The sequence below is a fragment of the Maudiozyma barnettii genome (assembly GCF_903064755.1).
Source record: "Maudiozyma barnettii strain CLIB 1767 genome assembly, contig: KABA2_01, whole genome shotgun sequence".
NCBI lineage: Eukaryota > Fungi > Ascomycota > Saccharomycetes > Saccharomycetales > Saccharomycetaceae > Maudiozyma > Maudiozyma barnettii.
This window is the reverse complement of record NW_024545238.1, coordinates 307,378-323,640: the sequence shown is the minus strand read 5'-3', so window position 1 is coordinate 323,640 and position 16,263 is coordinate 307,378. Positions and strand designations below refer to the sequence as shown.

General features: G+C 32.4%; 8 protein-coding genes across 8 annotated transcripts; 4 read left to right on the top strand and 4 right to left on the bottom strand.

The window, feature by feature from the left end:
- Positions 1 to 861: 861 nt before the first annotated feature.
- KIP3 (tubulin-dependent ATPase KIP3) lies at positions 862 to 3,348 on the bottom strand (the record flags this gene model as incomplete). The annotated part of the gene is made up of 1 exon (XM_041548087.1): positions 862 to 3,348. One exon carries the CDS (start codon positions 3,346 to 3,348, stop codon positions 862 to 864), a length of 2,487 nt encoding a protein of 828 aa, XP_041404021.1.
- Positions 3,349 to 4,592: 1,244 nt separating this feature from the next.
- Positions 4,593 to 6,296, top strand: MDM34 (ERMES complex subunit MDM34; the record flags this gene model as incomplete). The annotated part of the gene is made up of 1 exon (XM_041548086.1): positions 4,593 to 6,296. One exon carries the CDS (start codon positions 4,593 to 4,595, stop codon positions 6,294 to 6,296), a length of 1,704 nt encoding a protein of 567 aa, XP_041404020.1.
- A 284-nt stretch (positions 6,297 to 6,580) lies between these two features.
- Positions 6,581 to 6,835, bottom strand: BOL2 (Bol2p; the record flags this gene model as incomplete). The annotated part of the gene is made up of 1 exon (XM_041548085.1): positions 6,581 to 6,835. The coding sequence occupies one exon, from the start codon at positions 6,833 to 6,835 to the stop codon at positions 6,581 to 6,583; it is 255 nt and encodes an 84-aa protein (XP_041404019.1).
- Positions 6,836 to 7,256: 421 nt separating this feature from the next.
- COQ6 (putative N,N-dimethylaniline monooxygenase COQ6) lies at positions 7,257 to 8,714 on the bottom strand (the record flags this gene model as incomplete). The annotated part of the gene is made up of 1 exon (XM_041548084.1): positions 7,257 to 8,714. One exon carries the CDS (start codon positions 8,712 to 8,714, stop codon positions 7,257 to 7,259), a length of 1,458 nt encoding a protein of 485 aa, XP_041404018.1.
- A 412-nt stretch (positions 8,715 to 9,126) lies between these two features.
- On the top strand, positions 9,127 to 10,008 carry NIF3 (uncharacterized protein; the record flags this gene model as incomplete). The annotated part of the gene is made up of 1 exon (XM_041548083.1): positions 9,127 to 10,008. The coding sequence occupies one exon, from the start codon at positions 9,127 to 9,129 to the stop codon at positions 10,006 to 10,008; it is 882 nt and encodes a 293-aa protein (XP_041404017.1).
- Positions 10,009 to 10,689: 681 nt separating this feature from the next.
- On the top strand, positions 10,690 to 12,009 carry KABA2_01S03146 (Edc1p; the record flags this gene model as incomplete). Its single annotated transcript, XM_041548082.1, has 1 exon — positions 10,690 to 12,009. The coding sequence occupies one exon, from the start codon at positions 10,690 to 10,692 to the stop codon at positions 12,007 to 12,009; it is 1,320 nt and encodes a 439-aa protein (XP_041404016.1).
- Positions 12,010 to 12,346: 337 nt separating this feature from the next.
- On the bottom strand, positions 12,347 to 14,173 carry ARB1 (ATP-binding cassette family ATPase ARB1; the record flags this gene model as incomplete). The annotated part of the gene is made up of 1 exon (XM_041548081.1): positions 12,347 to 14,173. One exon carries the CDS (start codon positions 14,171 to 14,173, stop codon positions 12,347 to 12,349), a length of 1,827 nt encoding a protein of 608 aa, XP_041404015.1.
- A 446-nt stretch (positions 14,174 to 14,619) lies between these two features.
- COG1 (Golgi transport complex subunit COG1) lies at positions 14,620 to 15,927 on the top strand (the record flags this gene model as incomplete). The annotated part of the gene is made up of 1 exon (XM_041548080.1): positions 14,620 to 15,927. One exon carries the CDS (start codon positions 14,620 to 14,622, stop codon positions 15,925 to 15,927), a length of 1,308 nt encoding a protein of 435 aa, XP_041404014.1.
- Positions 15,928 to 16,263: the final 336 nt, after the last annotated feature.

Here is a 16,263-nt window from a genome sequence, read left to right as displayed (position 1 = left end):
GTTTATTTTATTGGCTGGCGGATTGATAATAATACTACTTTCTCTCTGACTGTTCTGTACACGCAACTGTTAGTAAAACGGTTTCTTGTTTTTGTTGTGTGAGGGTTAAAATGGAGGAAATTAACAAAGAGAGCTATATTTCCGGCGTGTGTATGCGGTGTGTGGGTGACGCGTTACGCTAAAATATGTTTAAATATTATATTGTGTTTCTTGCTTGTTTTGTTTCTGCGGGGCTCTGTTAGAGTACAAAGATTTATTAGTTTTTAGTTTTTAGTTTTTACGAATACAGAATCGACCCACCCCACCCCCAGCAGCGGCAGAACAGCTCTTTCAGCTCTTTTAGTTGCTGCTGTCGCTGTCGTTGTCGCTGTCGTTTGGTTTACGAAACAGATAAAAATGTTTGTGCGATGGATGGTACGCGCTTCTCAATTCTGCAAAGGGAAGGCAGCAACAGCAACAGCAACAGCAAAATTACATTACGTACACAAATTTAGTATCCGGTCACCGTGAAATTAAAATTCGCATTTGATTTCAGGTTGATTGGTTGGTTCCCATCACCTCTTTTTCATATTGCGTATTGCGTATCGCTTAGAAAATCCTATATACCAAGTCTAGACTCTCTTGCGAGCCTAGCATTTTATTTACTTCATAGATAAAACGACACTGATTAACGGAGTTTATTCTTATTAACACTATTTATTAAACAACTCTGTCTCTCATACTTTTGCAGTTTTTGTGGTCAAAAATCCTTTTTACTAACAATTATATTACGTTATTAGTAGAATACTTGATTTTATTTATTACATTGACGTACCAGACTATGTATTTTTGCTTTTTTTCTTTTTTTTCTTTTTTTGGGGACTAGGAATCGTCTGTAAGGAAGTTTCGTCTCAATAATATAGATGATCCACTAATATTATTACTATTTCTATTACCATTATTGCCATTTTCATTTTCATTAATTATACTCCGATCTTCTATATTACTATTGTTATTGTTATAACTTGTATCAACTACTTTATTTTCTTCATTTTTTAAACTATCTTGTGTGGTCATTGTAGTATCTTGTAAACTCATATCAATTTCCATAGAATCTGATAGTATTATATTTTTTGTTGGAAATTTTGGTATTACTGATTCAATTAGAGAATCTGACCATCTTAATTTTTTCTTTTTCTGCTTATCGGTAGTATTACCATTCTGCTGAATTATTAAAAATTGTTCAGCAAATTCATCAAATTCTTTATCAATATTAACTAAGTCTTGAAGAATTAAATTAATATCATGCTCATTAATTAAACATTCACTGAAAAATTTAAACCGTTTCAATAATTTTTCATCATTAAATAATTTTTCAATTATTATGGAAGAATTTATCATAATTTCATTTCTCAAACTTTCTTCGATTTGCAATAATTTTGTCTCAAATAAATTTTCATATATCGATTCATCCCAATTTTCCATTTCTTTTAATTTTAAATAATCAACTTCTTTGACGTGCTTAATAACTAAATTTAATTCATCATTGGAATCAAATTTAATCTCTAATTCTTTAATCTTTTCAAAAATTTGTAATTGAATTAATTCACAATTCTTATGAATTTCTCGATCTGTAAAATAATTCATTACATTATCAATTTCAATTTTAATTAATTGTAAAAAACGTCTTTTAACTAATGTTAATGATCTTAAATTTTTTAGTGTAATATACCTTTCATTTGTCTTATATTGATATTCAATATTATTAAAAATTTCTTTCATTTGTCTTTCAATTTTTTGATAATTCAACTTTAATTCATTCAACTTTAATTCAATCATTTGTGATTCTCTTAATCGTAATTGTTCAATTTCTAGTTTTTGTTCTGTAATCATCTTTAAATAGGAACTAACATGTTTATTTAATGATTGTTGATTTCGTATAATCTTTGTCTTAATCTCTTTAGCTCGATTTGCATATTTTAATGTATTCAAAGTTTCATCATAATGTGAACTACTTGGTGATATACAAACAATCATTACTGTCTTACAATTACCACCTAATGAAAATTTAAGTAATCGAGTCAATTTGGAATCTCTATATGGAATATGATATGATCGTTTATGATTACCATTAATCATCATCTCATTAGTATTATCACTAATACATAATGCATTGATACAGTTACCTAAAGCTAATAATGATCGATTAATATTTGCACCTTCATTAAGTCGTTTCCCTCTATTTTTAGTCGATGCAGCACGTTCACTACCTGCAAGATCAATGATTGATAATGTAGCATATTTATGATGTGAAGTTAAATCAATAGTTTTATTGGTTTGAATAATATGAACTTGTAAAACAGAATGAGATCTGGATGATACTTCATTTGCTTCAGTTGGTGATGTAGTTCTATTAATATTGCCCTTTATCACTAGATCGATTACATCTTGAACAGTCTTTGGGTAATGATGAGATAGATTTGCTACAGTGGTTCGTTGATTATCATCTTCTCGTATAATTAATCTCTTTGAATTAGTCTCTGGATTTAATAGATCTCTTATTCGTTCATTATAAATCTCTAAAAATGATAATGATATTTCAAAAGTTTGTGTATCATTTAATGAATCAATTTTATCAAATAATTCTTGCATAGCTTGGAAAATGATCCCTGGTGCCTCTGGTGTACCACTTACTGTATAAGTTTTCCCACAACCAGTAGCACCATATGCAAATATTGTAGCATTAAAGCCTTCCAAAACTGATGTAATTAAAGGACTCGTTGTACTTTGATAAACTTCTTGTTGTGTAGAGTTGTCATCGAATAATTTATCAAAGACAAATTTAATTTCTCCGGAATCATCATCTATTTTCCCAAATTGTCTTCTTGATATATTATTTTGAGATCCAGTATTATTATTATATATATTTGTTGTCTTTAAAGTTCTTCTTCTTCTTTGCCTATTTTTCCTTCTTTGGAAGTATGCACTATTTAAAACATTTTCGCTCATTAAATTCAACGGAGTTCTATCAATTGGGTCAAATACTAACATTTTATCATCTACACAATCTATCAATTTCCAAATACCATTAGATCTTATCATTTTATTATTATTACTATTAGTAGTATTATTATTTTCATTATCATTTTCTTTTAAATCATTTGGTAATAAAATACTTGAATCACCTGTCACACTGGTAGATTCATTTTTCTTACCATTACTAAAATTTATTGGATAGGGAAAATTAGTTAATTTTGTCTTTATTGATTGATCTATTGAAATCAAATTCGATAATTCCATATCATTAAATGGCCTAACTCGTACTGCCACCGTAATTGACGACTGTCTACCTACCGAAGATGGATCCATTATTAATGAAATTGTGGTAATGTATCAATTTACTGTTGTTCTTTAATAGTTATAACTATTCTAATAAAATTATTATAATATCCGATGCTCTTACTTAACAGAGTTTGGCTCGATTAAGTGAAATGGTTTATGAGACTATTCTCCATACACACACACACACACATATATATATATAATTACAAAAACGAAACTGATAATTGTAACCCTTGCACGTTTATGAAGGGGAAGCTAAATACCCAACATTAAGTTATAAATTTTGCCGCCCATAAGGAGTTATTCGCTATTATTAAGATGAGCCCAACCATCTTATTTATTTACTTGTTGATATTTTGCTTTTTGCCTTTAGTAAGTAATCCGTGCGTATTGCATTATATAGTGTGAATGTGTATATGAGTGTGAGAAACGCGATATCCCTGGGTTGTCTCTCAGCGTGCGCTTCAATCAAAACGCAGCCCGCAATTTACCAAAAAGAGCCGTTCTTGCCGTGCCAAGTGACGTGTCTTCCACAAAAATTCCGCGTCAGCTGACCGGCCTCCCTGATTAGGAAACCGTACCGCTCATCTACTAAAAGCTGAGAATAATAGTGGAACGCTGTATCACTCTGCACGGCAGACTTCACTTTTCGCAACTTGAGCGTCATGGCTCTTGATTGGACACACTCGATGTCGTTGCGCACGGCGAACCCCGGAGACAGCTCTGATATAAATTGTGTTCCGCTTCGCTTCTTCCTTTGTTCTTTGACTCGGGCAGCGCAGAAAGAATGGAAAAACCAAATTTCAAATAGCAAATTCTAACTCTCACCGAGAGAGAGAGACAGTGAGAGTCGTACGAGAGACGATGGGATGCAGAATAATTATATTCCACTGCGTTGACGATGATTATTACACTAGTATTACGGAAACTGCGAACAATTTTTCTGTTTCTATCACTGAAATTAATAATAAGATAAAATAATGAACATATAAATATATATATAGATGTACTTGGACGTTATATAAATTTCAGTTGTTTAGTAATACGGTACTCTAAAAGATTATAGGATAACAAAAACACGGCAATATAGAATATTTATTTATTTTAGTTAGAGGAAGTATAACATTTTCGCTTCTTTTAAAAAAATACAAGCACTTTTCTATTTTCAATTAATTTTATTGTTATTTTTTTGAAGCTGATTACTTCTCTGTTACAATATAAGTTTATATTATATATATATATTTGTTTGCGGTTTTTCCCTCATATTAAGGATGTCCTTTAAATTTAATGAGGATGTATTTAGGGATAATTCCTTTAATGAAAAGATAAAAGAAAAATTAACTTCTGCTCTTAATAAAGGTTTCCATTCAGATTCTAATACTAATTCAAATTCTAATCCAAATTCAAATAAAATAGATTTAAATCAATACGATTTTAATGATACAAATAAACATACAGAAAAAGCTGACATCTTAAAGAGTAAAATTATTGTGAAGAGTACAGATTTCCCAACTATACCGAAATTTGAAATATTAGATCTAGATATTAATACACAACCAAGATCTCTAGTGAAAGGAATATGTAAAATAATAGTTAAAGATGCTATGGTCCAATTACAAACGGTAATCGAATCTAATTTATTGCTGGTCAATATGAAGAATTCACCAATGTTTATTAAACCAAAATTAATCGAAAACAATTCTTTAGAGATTCCAATTGTTATGACTTTTAGTCAAATTTCTTTAGAGGCAATAAGTAATATCTTTGTGAAAAATAATAGTCTAAGTATTTCGTTCAATGATGTGAATTTAGATTTTAATTTCGATTGTTCAATTAAAATTTTACAAAATACTATAGAGAGAAGATTAAAAGATTCAATGCATTTATTGTTTAAGGATGTATTACCTACTGTATTGTTTAATATGTCTCAAAGTTGGTTTACAAATAATCATAATAATAGTACATCAAATAATGTTAACCATATCCCTCCACAATTATCATCATCTACTACTTCAAGTGGGACAATTTTAGATAAATCAAATGTAAAGAAAAATGGAAAATCTTCTTTACCAAAGACTGTATTTGATGAAGTGGATTTGCAAGAATTATCACCAAAAAATATGGTTAGATTATCCACTATTGTATCATCAAGACATACTTTATCATTACATGGTACTAGTGGATTACATTCGATGGCAAGTATTCCAGGTTGTTTGGAGAAACAAAACTTGTATAGATTTATCTCGAGAATGCCATCTTTATCTAATTATTATTCGGCATATCGTACAGGAGTAACATCAGACAACAACAATGTTAACAATGCTAATAATCAAATGAATTGTATCGATTCCCAGCATTATTCTCATGATAATAATTTTCTTCCTGAAAGAGTATTAAGAGAGAAAAAATATGATTTAAATCAAATTATTGATATTCAAAATAAATTATACGAAAGAAGTGCAGCTGATGAAAATGAAAAACCTAAGAGAAGAACAATTAAACTAAACAGAAAACATAAGAAGAGACAAGAAAATATTGAATCTGTAAGACAATCAACACCGACTTTTGAAAAGTTCAATTTACCAAAATTGACTGATGAATCAAAGAAGTCAACAGTTACTGTGAATAACAATAAAATTGATGATGAAGTACCATCCCCAAGGACAAACGTTCCACCTCATATGATTTTCAATGAAAATATTGAATATTTTACTGAAAAGGATCATTCATTACTATTTGATACCCCTTTGCACACTAACGAAATTACAGACCCTGAAAAGTTACCTAATGACATTATACGCAGTATAGACATTAAAGACATCAAAATCAATCCAAAAAAAAGGATCAATTCTCTTGGTTCAGGTTCAAAGAGAATATCGTTTGTCGGAATTAATAACCTTTATAATAATAATGGTTGGAAATGGGGTAACGAAGATAATACCACAGTTTTACCTCCACCTCCATACAGATTATAAGATAAACTTTAATGCCATCCATCTTCTTTGTATGACAAATTGTATTTACATATTCTTATATATTCTATTTAATATCTCCTGATAAAAGGAATTAGATATACTCAAGTTCGTATTTTTATTAATTATTCGAGAATGTCAATTAAAAGTTATATTTATTTATTTTCTATAAGATACACAGAACAATATTTTATAACTAATAATATATATATATATATATATATTTATATGCTTGTAACAATATTTGCTAAATGAATTTTAATTATCCTTAATACGTGCAACCTTCGTTATATCACTATTTTTGCCCATTCTTCTTCAGTATAACATTTACAACTGAATGCATGAATAGTCTGTATTTCTTCCTTCAATGCACCATTGACAAGACGACTTCTTTGGAGCTTATTCTTACCTTGAAATATATTACTAACCACGACAACATCAAACGATTGCCCACAACCATATGATAAATCTGTGACAATGACATTATAGACATCAGGGATTGTCGTTGATATTTTGTTACGCAAATCTTCTTCTGTAAGCATTCTTAAGGTGATATAATAGAGTTATTAGAGCTCGGATTTTCTGATAAAGGATTAAAGTTATTCTTAAACGGTTCTTTAAAGGTCTGTTTCTAACTTATTACTTACTCATCTAAGCACTTGTTCATTATTAAGCATTACATAAATCTTCGGTCTCTTTGTCATTTACTCGAATATCGCTAAATACTTTTCTAAAGAAAAATGTATTTGCCCGCCCAGTACATTAATCATGTTAAGGAGGGTGTGCATAATTTGATATAACAATCTTCTTGAACAGTAAGTTAAGAACACAGAATATCATATATATTCATATACTTATATGGTATGCTATCTATATACATTTATTTAGTAGATTACCCACAAAAAGTTGAGTTTATTAAAAAAAGGAAAAACTACAACACATCAGCGCAGTGAACTTTTTACACTATTTCGAGCTGCCAGCAGTTAGCGTGTTAATTAATAGATTCTTGACCGGACCAAGACTGTCAGTAAGTTGTAAACCTAGAGATCTCAATTGTACAACGGGTGTAAAGTTAGTTCCATATATCTTGTGTAATTTATCAGCCATTCCTAATCTTACGTTGTTGAAAGGATAACATTCTCCCCAGAATGGTTCAAGACATAACATAGAACCGATATCGAGACCACGTAAAGTACCCTTTTCTAAAGCTCTTGTCAGTTCTTCAACATCATGTTGACCCATGTTTAAACCTTGTCCAGCCAAAGGATGTGTAGTATGAGCAGCGTCACCTACTAAAGCAATTCTGTCACTACAATATATGTCGGCGTGACTTAACTTCAATGGGAACCTTGCTCTTGTCTTATCAACAATGTCGATAACCTGTGGTGGGTAACGTTCATCGATTAAGGAATCGTTCTTCAATGAATCCCAAACTTGATTAATTCTTTGGGTTATATCGTCAATGACTGATTCATTAGTAACTGAGTCATTTGGATTTTCACCTAGGATCTTATAATAATAATCCAGATCAGCATCGTCCAAAATAAATGCAGCATTAACAAGTGAAGAGAATACCTTAGGATCTAATTGAATCAATAGTTGGGACAATTCGTTACCTTTAGTACTCCAAACTAAAGTAGCATTATCACCAGGTAATGGAAGGTGAGCGATTGGTCCAGTCTTTAAAAATCTTTGCCATCCCCTTAATTTAGCGAAAGGTGATAATGGGTTCAATTTTAATGTAGCCACCATACCAAATGTATCATAAGGCCAACCACGAGTAGTAATCCCTGAGAATTTCTTTACTGGAGAATTAAACCCATCTGCACCAACTAATAATCTGGTCTTATATTGTTCACCATTACTTAAGGTGACAATTGGCCAGGATGTTGGATCACCTTTAGTGGATGATTCGATACTAGTTACTTTCACCTCTTCTTTAATTTCAAAACTTCCTTCATTTAAATTCAAATGGTTTAAACGATGTAATAGAGATGATTGAATATTTAAGATCTCTATCATATCTAACATTCCGTCTTGATCAAGAGCCATTCTTGCATCAGTCATACCATCTATAACATACAATCCATCATAGGATTGAATTCTATCATTCATCAAAGGCACTCCCAAAGTTTCAGTTAAAAATTTCTTCGACTTAGGAGTTAAAGAAACAACTCTATTTGTGAATTCTTCTGGTGGATTATCATAGAATTTGGCTACTCTATCTGTTAAATTTTGAGAATCTACTAATGTAGTTTTAAACCCGGAAAGTATTGGAGATGTCTTAATAGCGGTTGCTAAAGTCAACCCTGCTGGACCACCACCCACAATTAAAACATCAGTTAATTTAGGACCAGCACTCTTGGCAGCTGTAGCCAATTGTCTCCTTATAATTGTTTGAAACAAACCTAGAAACTGCATTGAACTTGTCTATGACTATCTTTTGTTTTTTAAAGCACCCAGTGTAAACAAGCCAAACCAAACAACACTTAATGATTGGAAAATAAAATAAAACTCAACCTCGACTACTGTAATCAATCCCAAAAGTATATTAATAGTTTAATTTATTGTACAGTCTTTCAAATAAATGCTTATACTTTCCCCTGAATCCTTTGTTAGGATTAGCTGCTCCTTTGAGCCAACATTTTCAATAGACGCGCACTCCGAAAGATTTTTCAATTTATTCAAAAAGACTTCCATGTTTAGATGGTGAGAAGAACAGTTTAAATAGAAGTTATCACAAAAGTACTAAATGGTGTAATATTTTTCCAGTTATAATATATCTGTTACTGACACACAAACATACAAATACACATACCCTCTTTGAAAAACAATGTGTAGGGCTCTTTCTAGATCTCAATTGCAAAAAGTTGTCAGTGCTATAACAAAATGGTATCCTACGGAATTAGCCGACAGTGCATGGGATAACGTCGGTTTATTAATCGATTGTTCCATTACTAGCGAACAAAGTACCAGTACCATTGTTCCAAAAGTTCTTCTTACTGTCGATTTAACTCAAGACGTAGCACAAGAAGCGGTCGATAAGGAATGTAACGTAATTATTGCCTACCATCCATTTATTTTCCCATCATTTAAGAACATTGCTCCAACGAAAAACCCACAACATAGAAGTTTATTGAAATTGATTCAAAACAACATATCTGTCTATTCTCCTCATACTGCTGTAGATGCTGCACGTGGTGGTGTCAATGATTGGTTAGTAGATGGATTAATTCAATTTAAATATGAACTTATTGCCAAAACCGTTGCCATAGAACGCACCAATGCTTACCCTTCAGAAGAGGATATAGGCTATGGTAGACTTTTATCACTAACTGGCGATGGTATCAAATTGAGTGATATAGTGAGCAGCATCAAACAAAACCTTCACATCCCACATCTCCAAATATCTTCCGACTATCAAACAAACAAGGACAAAATGATCAAGACCGTCGCGTTATGTGCTGGTAGTGGGTCTGGTGTATTCAAAGCTCTGTCACAAGATCAACAGGACGAAGTAGACCTATACTATACAGGTGAATTGTCCCATCATGAAGTTCTTAGATTGAAAGAGTTAGGTAAAACAGTCATCACTTGTAATCACAGCAACACAGAACGTGGATACTTGGCAGCCGTCATGCAAAAAAAGCTCTCAGACCAAGGACTGTCAGTGTCGGTCAGTAGCTACGACCATGACCCATTGTACGTTGTTTAACATGTGTATACATGACATGTATAGTTGCACATTATATATATATGTATACAAATATATACATATATTTACCCGGCGACTGCCGTGCAACACGATAATCCCCGCTTCCCTAACGAAAAGCTGCATAATTTTGCAGGAAATTCAAATTGGAATCCGTGGAGAACTTTTAACGGTTACATCGAATAGTGGCAGTGAAGGACGTGATAAGTTTAATGCAACAAGAAGGAATTTGACATACCAGGTCCTATTTAATTAAATGTTTCTGCTGTGTAGGGTTGTTTGTTATCTTGCTTTTAATTATAAACGACAAACACTCCAATATACATTTATTTAAACTTTTGTTTATTACTATTATACATACACCTTTTAAAAGAGACCATAATTACATTCTTTAACGATAATTTCTGACTAAGAATTTTTGATTTTTGATTATTTATCTTTTACACATTTTTCTAAACAATATCATAACAACTTAAAGGAAAGAGTGACACCTAAATTGTTCTTCCTCTTTAGCCAGTTTATTCAAATATTCAAACGTGCATTTATTATTATTATTAGCATTATTACTAAAATTAATTCCTGCCTAAGAAGTTCAATACAACATAGGTACAGTGATACTGATTATAAGTGAAATCTAATTTATAGGAAAGAAACAGAAATATATATGCAATAAAGAAGAACATCATGTCAACAGATACCATGTATATCAACAGTTCGCGAATGCTGCCTACACGAAGTAAAAACAAGACATCTAATGCCATGTTTCCTCGTAGTAACAGCAGTTCGAGTATTAAGAACAACAGTAATAATAAACAACAAAATGGTAACAACAACAACAACAATAATAATCGTAATAAGAAACATTCTCGTAAATCGAATGATAACAAGAACTTGGATAAATTGAAAGTTCCATTACCTCAAACTTTACCAAATGGTGAAAAACCAAATTTTGGTGGCAATGCTAATTCAAAGTCAAATCCAAAACGTAGAGGTAGTCATAATGGTAACGATAAATCGACAAAAGATGTTACTAAAAATTTAAAGAATTTATTACTGGATAATAATAGTAACAACCATAATAAGAAAAACTCTACAAGAAGAAGTAATAGTAAATCTCCAAATATGCAAAATAATGTAACCACTAATAGTACAAACATATCAAGTGCTAACAAGAGCCATCCAACGAGTGCTAGTTCCCATGGATTTAAAAATCAAAATACTACTCCAATCATGACATTTCTAACGTCTCCCATTAATGGACCAGGTTCTATTCCGAACATGAATTTATCCGATCAACACTCTACTTCAAACCAACCAAGTGGTGGTAGTAGTCAAGGTAATACCCCAACCCCTGGTAGTATACCACGTGTGGGTACTCAAATATTAACAAGACCAGGTATTTCAATGGCAATGTCTAATAACGATCACGGTAATAACAAATTTCAGAATATTCCTCCGCAATCTCAACAACAGTATCCACAGGGGTTTTTGCAACAGCCTCAACAATTACAATTTCAACCTCAAATCCAGGCACAATTTCCACAACCACCGCAATATGGCTTACCAATTGGCCCAGGTATTCAGCAAAATCAATCAATGCCATTACCACCACCTAATATTCAATCATCTTTATCCCAGCATTTCCAAGGGTTAGGATATCCATTTGCATTACATAATAATTACAGATTATCTTCCGGTGATGGCCCACTACCTCAACAAATCCAAATGATGGCACCAATGTTTAACCAACAAAACATGCATCCTATGAACCACAATAACAACACGGTTCAACCGGGGCAAGCAACTATTGGCAATACTATATCACCAAATGTTACACCAACAACGTTTCGTTCAACTGAAATTTCTCCTAAGGCAAAACCTAACACAACGCAAACTTCTGCTAAAAGAAACAAGGCTAGAACTTCTAGTCATTCTTTCGCAGGTGCTTCATTTGCAACTGATGTTCCTCAGGAATCAAATTTACCAAAACCAAGTTTTTTATAGAAATATGATTGACTATTTTTTTTTCTATTTTGACTTTTTTTTTTTTTTAATAAAAAATAACTTTTTTGATATTAATATATCGACCTGATATGCTCTTAATTTAGTGACAGATTATATAATAGTGTATATAGATATACATATGACGTAACACAGATATATTTTGATGTTGAAATATTACTATTTTTTTTGTTTGTATTAAAAATGTTTAGTTATCGATGATTAGGGATTTTTAATTTCATAGATACGAAATATTACATATAATTAAATAGTGAACTGAATAATGGGGGTAAAGAAAAAACTAATAGTGAAATGAAACATATTATAAACCTTATGCAATTTACAAGACAACGTTTTGGGCCAATTTCTTCTTGTAATCCAGAATAGTACCATTCCATCTGGTGGCGGTCTTGTGTTCAACGACGAAAATATCCTTGGCAATCTTGTTCAATAATCTGAAATCGTGAGAAACCACGACAACACCACCATTGAATTCATTAATAGCATCTGCTAAAGAATCAATAGTTGGAATATCTAGACCATTGGTAGGTTCATCTAATAGTAAAACATTTGGTTGTTGTAGAGCCAATAGAGCAAAGACAACACGAGAACGTTGACCTTCAGATAGGGTACCCATTTGTACAGTTTGACCTTCACCAGTTAGACCGTAACGACCTAATTGACCTCTCCAGTATTGGAAATCTTGAGAGATATCTGGGTGCTTATCACGAACAAATTCTAAAGCAGATTTAGTTAGATCTAATTGATCTTGAGAGTGTTGGGAGTAAACACCCAATTTAACGTGAGTATGTCTAGAGACACGACCATTTTGAGCCATAAGTTCACCGGTCATGATCTTTAATAAGGTAGATTTACCAACACCATTTGGACCAACAAGAGCAATTCTAGAATCCATATCGACACCGAAGTCTAAGTTTTCATATAGGTTATGTTCTTTCTTACCATCGTAAGCGAAAGAAATAGAATCGAAAGATAGAACTGGAGGTGGTAATCTCTCGACTTCTGGGAATCTGAAAGAGAAGACTCTATCTGGAACGACAGCTTCGATCAAACCATCAGCTTCCATCTTATCCAAAATCTTTTGTCTAGATTTAGCTTGTCTAACCAAATTAGCATAAGTACCTGCAGACGCAATAAACTTCTTAATATGTTGAATTTCTTCTTGTTGCTTACTGTATTGTTTCATTTGGTTAGTTTCCAATTCAGATCTTGTCTTGTGGTAAGAATCGTAGTTACCACCATAAGCAGTTAACTTCTTTAATCTCATATCCAACATGTTTGAACAAACACCGTTCAAGAAATCTTGAGAGTGAGAAACTAGAACCAAAGTTCTGTCAAATCTCTTCAAATATTCTTCTAGCCAAACACAAGCTTCCAAATCTAAATGCGCAGTTGGGTCATCAAGTAATAACAAAGTTGGTTTAACGAAAAGGGCCTTGGCTAAAGCAACACGCATTTTCCAACCACCAGACATGTCCTTGGTCTTTTTTAGAATGGTTTGAGCATTGAAACCCAGACCAATCAAGATAACAGCAGCTCTACTTTCGAAAGTGTCTGGATCTAGAGAGTCCATTCTTTCATATAATGGTTCCAATAATTCAGATTCTGGACCATCTTCAATAATGATGTTTTCAACAAGGTCTTCCATTCTTTGTAATTCAGCTTGAGCTTCTCTGACAACATACTCTAAAGCAGAAAATTCTGTTGCAGCAGCTGGTTCATCTAATAAGTAGATATCGATATTTTCTGGAATTGGATATTCTCTAGTAGCGATAGCCTTTAAAAAAGTCGATTTACCACAACCATTTTCACCTAACAGACCATATCTTCTACCATAATTTAATTCCAGAGTAGAATCTTGAATTAAAACTTTACCATGGAATAATAGAGAGACAGAGGTTAATTTAATATCTCTAGAAGTTTCCAAAGAGGCTAGGACACCAGTAACAACACGATCGGAGATACCGTCATCATCTTGTTGTAACTTCAACTTTTCAATTTCCTTGGCTTGTTCACCAACTTCATCGACTTCTTCGTCAGTCTTCTTCTTGGATTTACGGACGGTCTTACCGGCAGCGACCTTCTTAGCGTCTCTTTCAGCCTTCTTGGCTTCTCTCTTAGCTTTAGATGCAGAAATTGGAGGCATGTTTTTCCTTATTTATTACGCTGATAAGTTATATATTCCAACAGAATTTTATAATTAACAAACTACAGAGAATTTAAATTATTACTGAATAGACTGTCATACTTGTAAGCCGATGAGTTTCCTGTTTATATACTATGAAAGAAAGACCAGAGACCCTTTTGCGATGTTCACTGCAATTAACAAATTTTTCACTTTTTTTTTCCAGTTCGTTCCTAATGATAACATAAGAGCGTGAACTATCGTATAAGATGATAAAATAGCTAATCTAAGAACAAAAAGAAAAGATATCAAGTTGAAATTTATTCATTGAATAAGATCACGAACCCTTCAAGAAATATATTGTACCTAATAAGGTTCTTCAGAGTGATTTTATAACAATTGATTTAGATTGGGAAAGGAAACTGTTGCTCAGCTATTCGGTAAATTGAGGGAAGATGAGTGTGACAATGGATATCGATGGTAATTTTGTGGGACAAGATATAGATGAGGATATAAAGAAAGAGGTTCTAGATTTACTTAGGACAAAGCCTGTCAGCGATGTCAAAGATTATTTGCTAGAAGTAAATCATAATTTGTCCACCACTGATGAAAAATTTAACAATCAATTGAAATTACATTATTCTGTTATCTTACGTGTGATTCAAAATATTGCAGTGCTGCATAGTGATCTAAGTGATGTGGATACCGAATTTAGAGAATTATGTTTTAATGATAACCTTTACCAAATTCGTAAGTTGCCTACATTTCGACCTGTTAGTTTGCCAGCCGATCATGATCCATTTGAAAGTAACAACAACGATTTACAAAACGTGACTTTAGGGATAACGAACTGGATTCTAGCTGTAACGACCTTCATTAATAGATTTGCAAATTCTAATGAAAATGGTAATTCCTTCTTCGAAGAAATGATTACACATACATTGAAACTAGGTGATAACAAGGATGATTCAAAATTTATTAGATATAAATATATCATCAAGAAAAAAGCTCTTTCTTTACAGACGTATATTGTTGATTCATTGATAGCACATACAATAACATTGAACTTAGAACAAAGTATCAGTTTATTCAACCTTTTTCATTTTACAATTCCGTTCTTCTCCTGGGATTTGTTATTGACAGAACAATATAATAACTTATTGTATGATATGATATTGGAGGATTATGATATCGAGTCATTTTACGGTGATAAAAACATAATTAATATCAAGTCCCCATCTGTGAAAGATTTCTTACAATCATCCTTATTTAAGAGTAATGTAATACAAAGATTGATTGACAATATAGAGGACCAGTTGACCCAGTTAGAGAATACTGGCAATAACAATAACACATCTGTTATAGAGGAAACTCCGAAAACTGAGAAACAGAATAAAGAAAATGATGATGAGTATGAAGATGAAGATGATATGGATAATGAAATATCAACAATTGTCAATAATTCACTTATGCAAGCAATGGGTCTTATCTATGACAATGATATCAATGAATATAATAATATTGAACAAATAATGGACCAATTGAATAACCTAAAGGACCTTAAAGCAGATTCAATAAGGGTCCAAACTTTGAAGGAAAGACTTCTAGCTTATTTGCAAGCAAAACAAAACCAACTTTCAAAGAATGGTATCGTTATGCAACCGCAAAACACCGATGAAACCGTACAGACCATTTTGCACAATTACAACATGGTCAATCTTGAAGACTTGATCAGCCAACAAATAGCGAAACTACACAATACAGCAACAGGCTAAGATAGCATCAACTTTCTTCCTTCCACGATCTCGTATCTTGTCTGAATAAACGTGCTCCATCTGGCGCTGTGAGTGTATATGATCTATATATGCGCGATGAGTAAAACCCTTAGATGTTTGTTTCTTCTATATGGCAGCACAAAGCAAAAACCATTATGTTTTTTTGTGAAGCTGCGGAGTCTCAATGAGGCAAATATTTTCTAATGACAAGGAACATGTGGGCATTGCAATTACTAATTCTATCGTCAAACAGTCATCGGTTTCACATAAGAATAAGAGTTGGTGTATGTGTTTACCATTAATTAAATAGGGTCGGTTTACATGGTTGGTTAACAA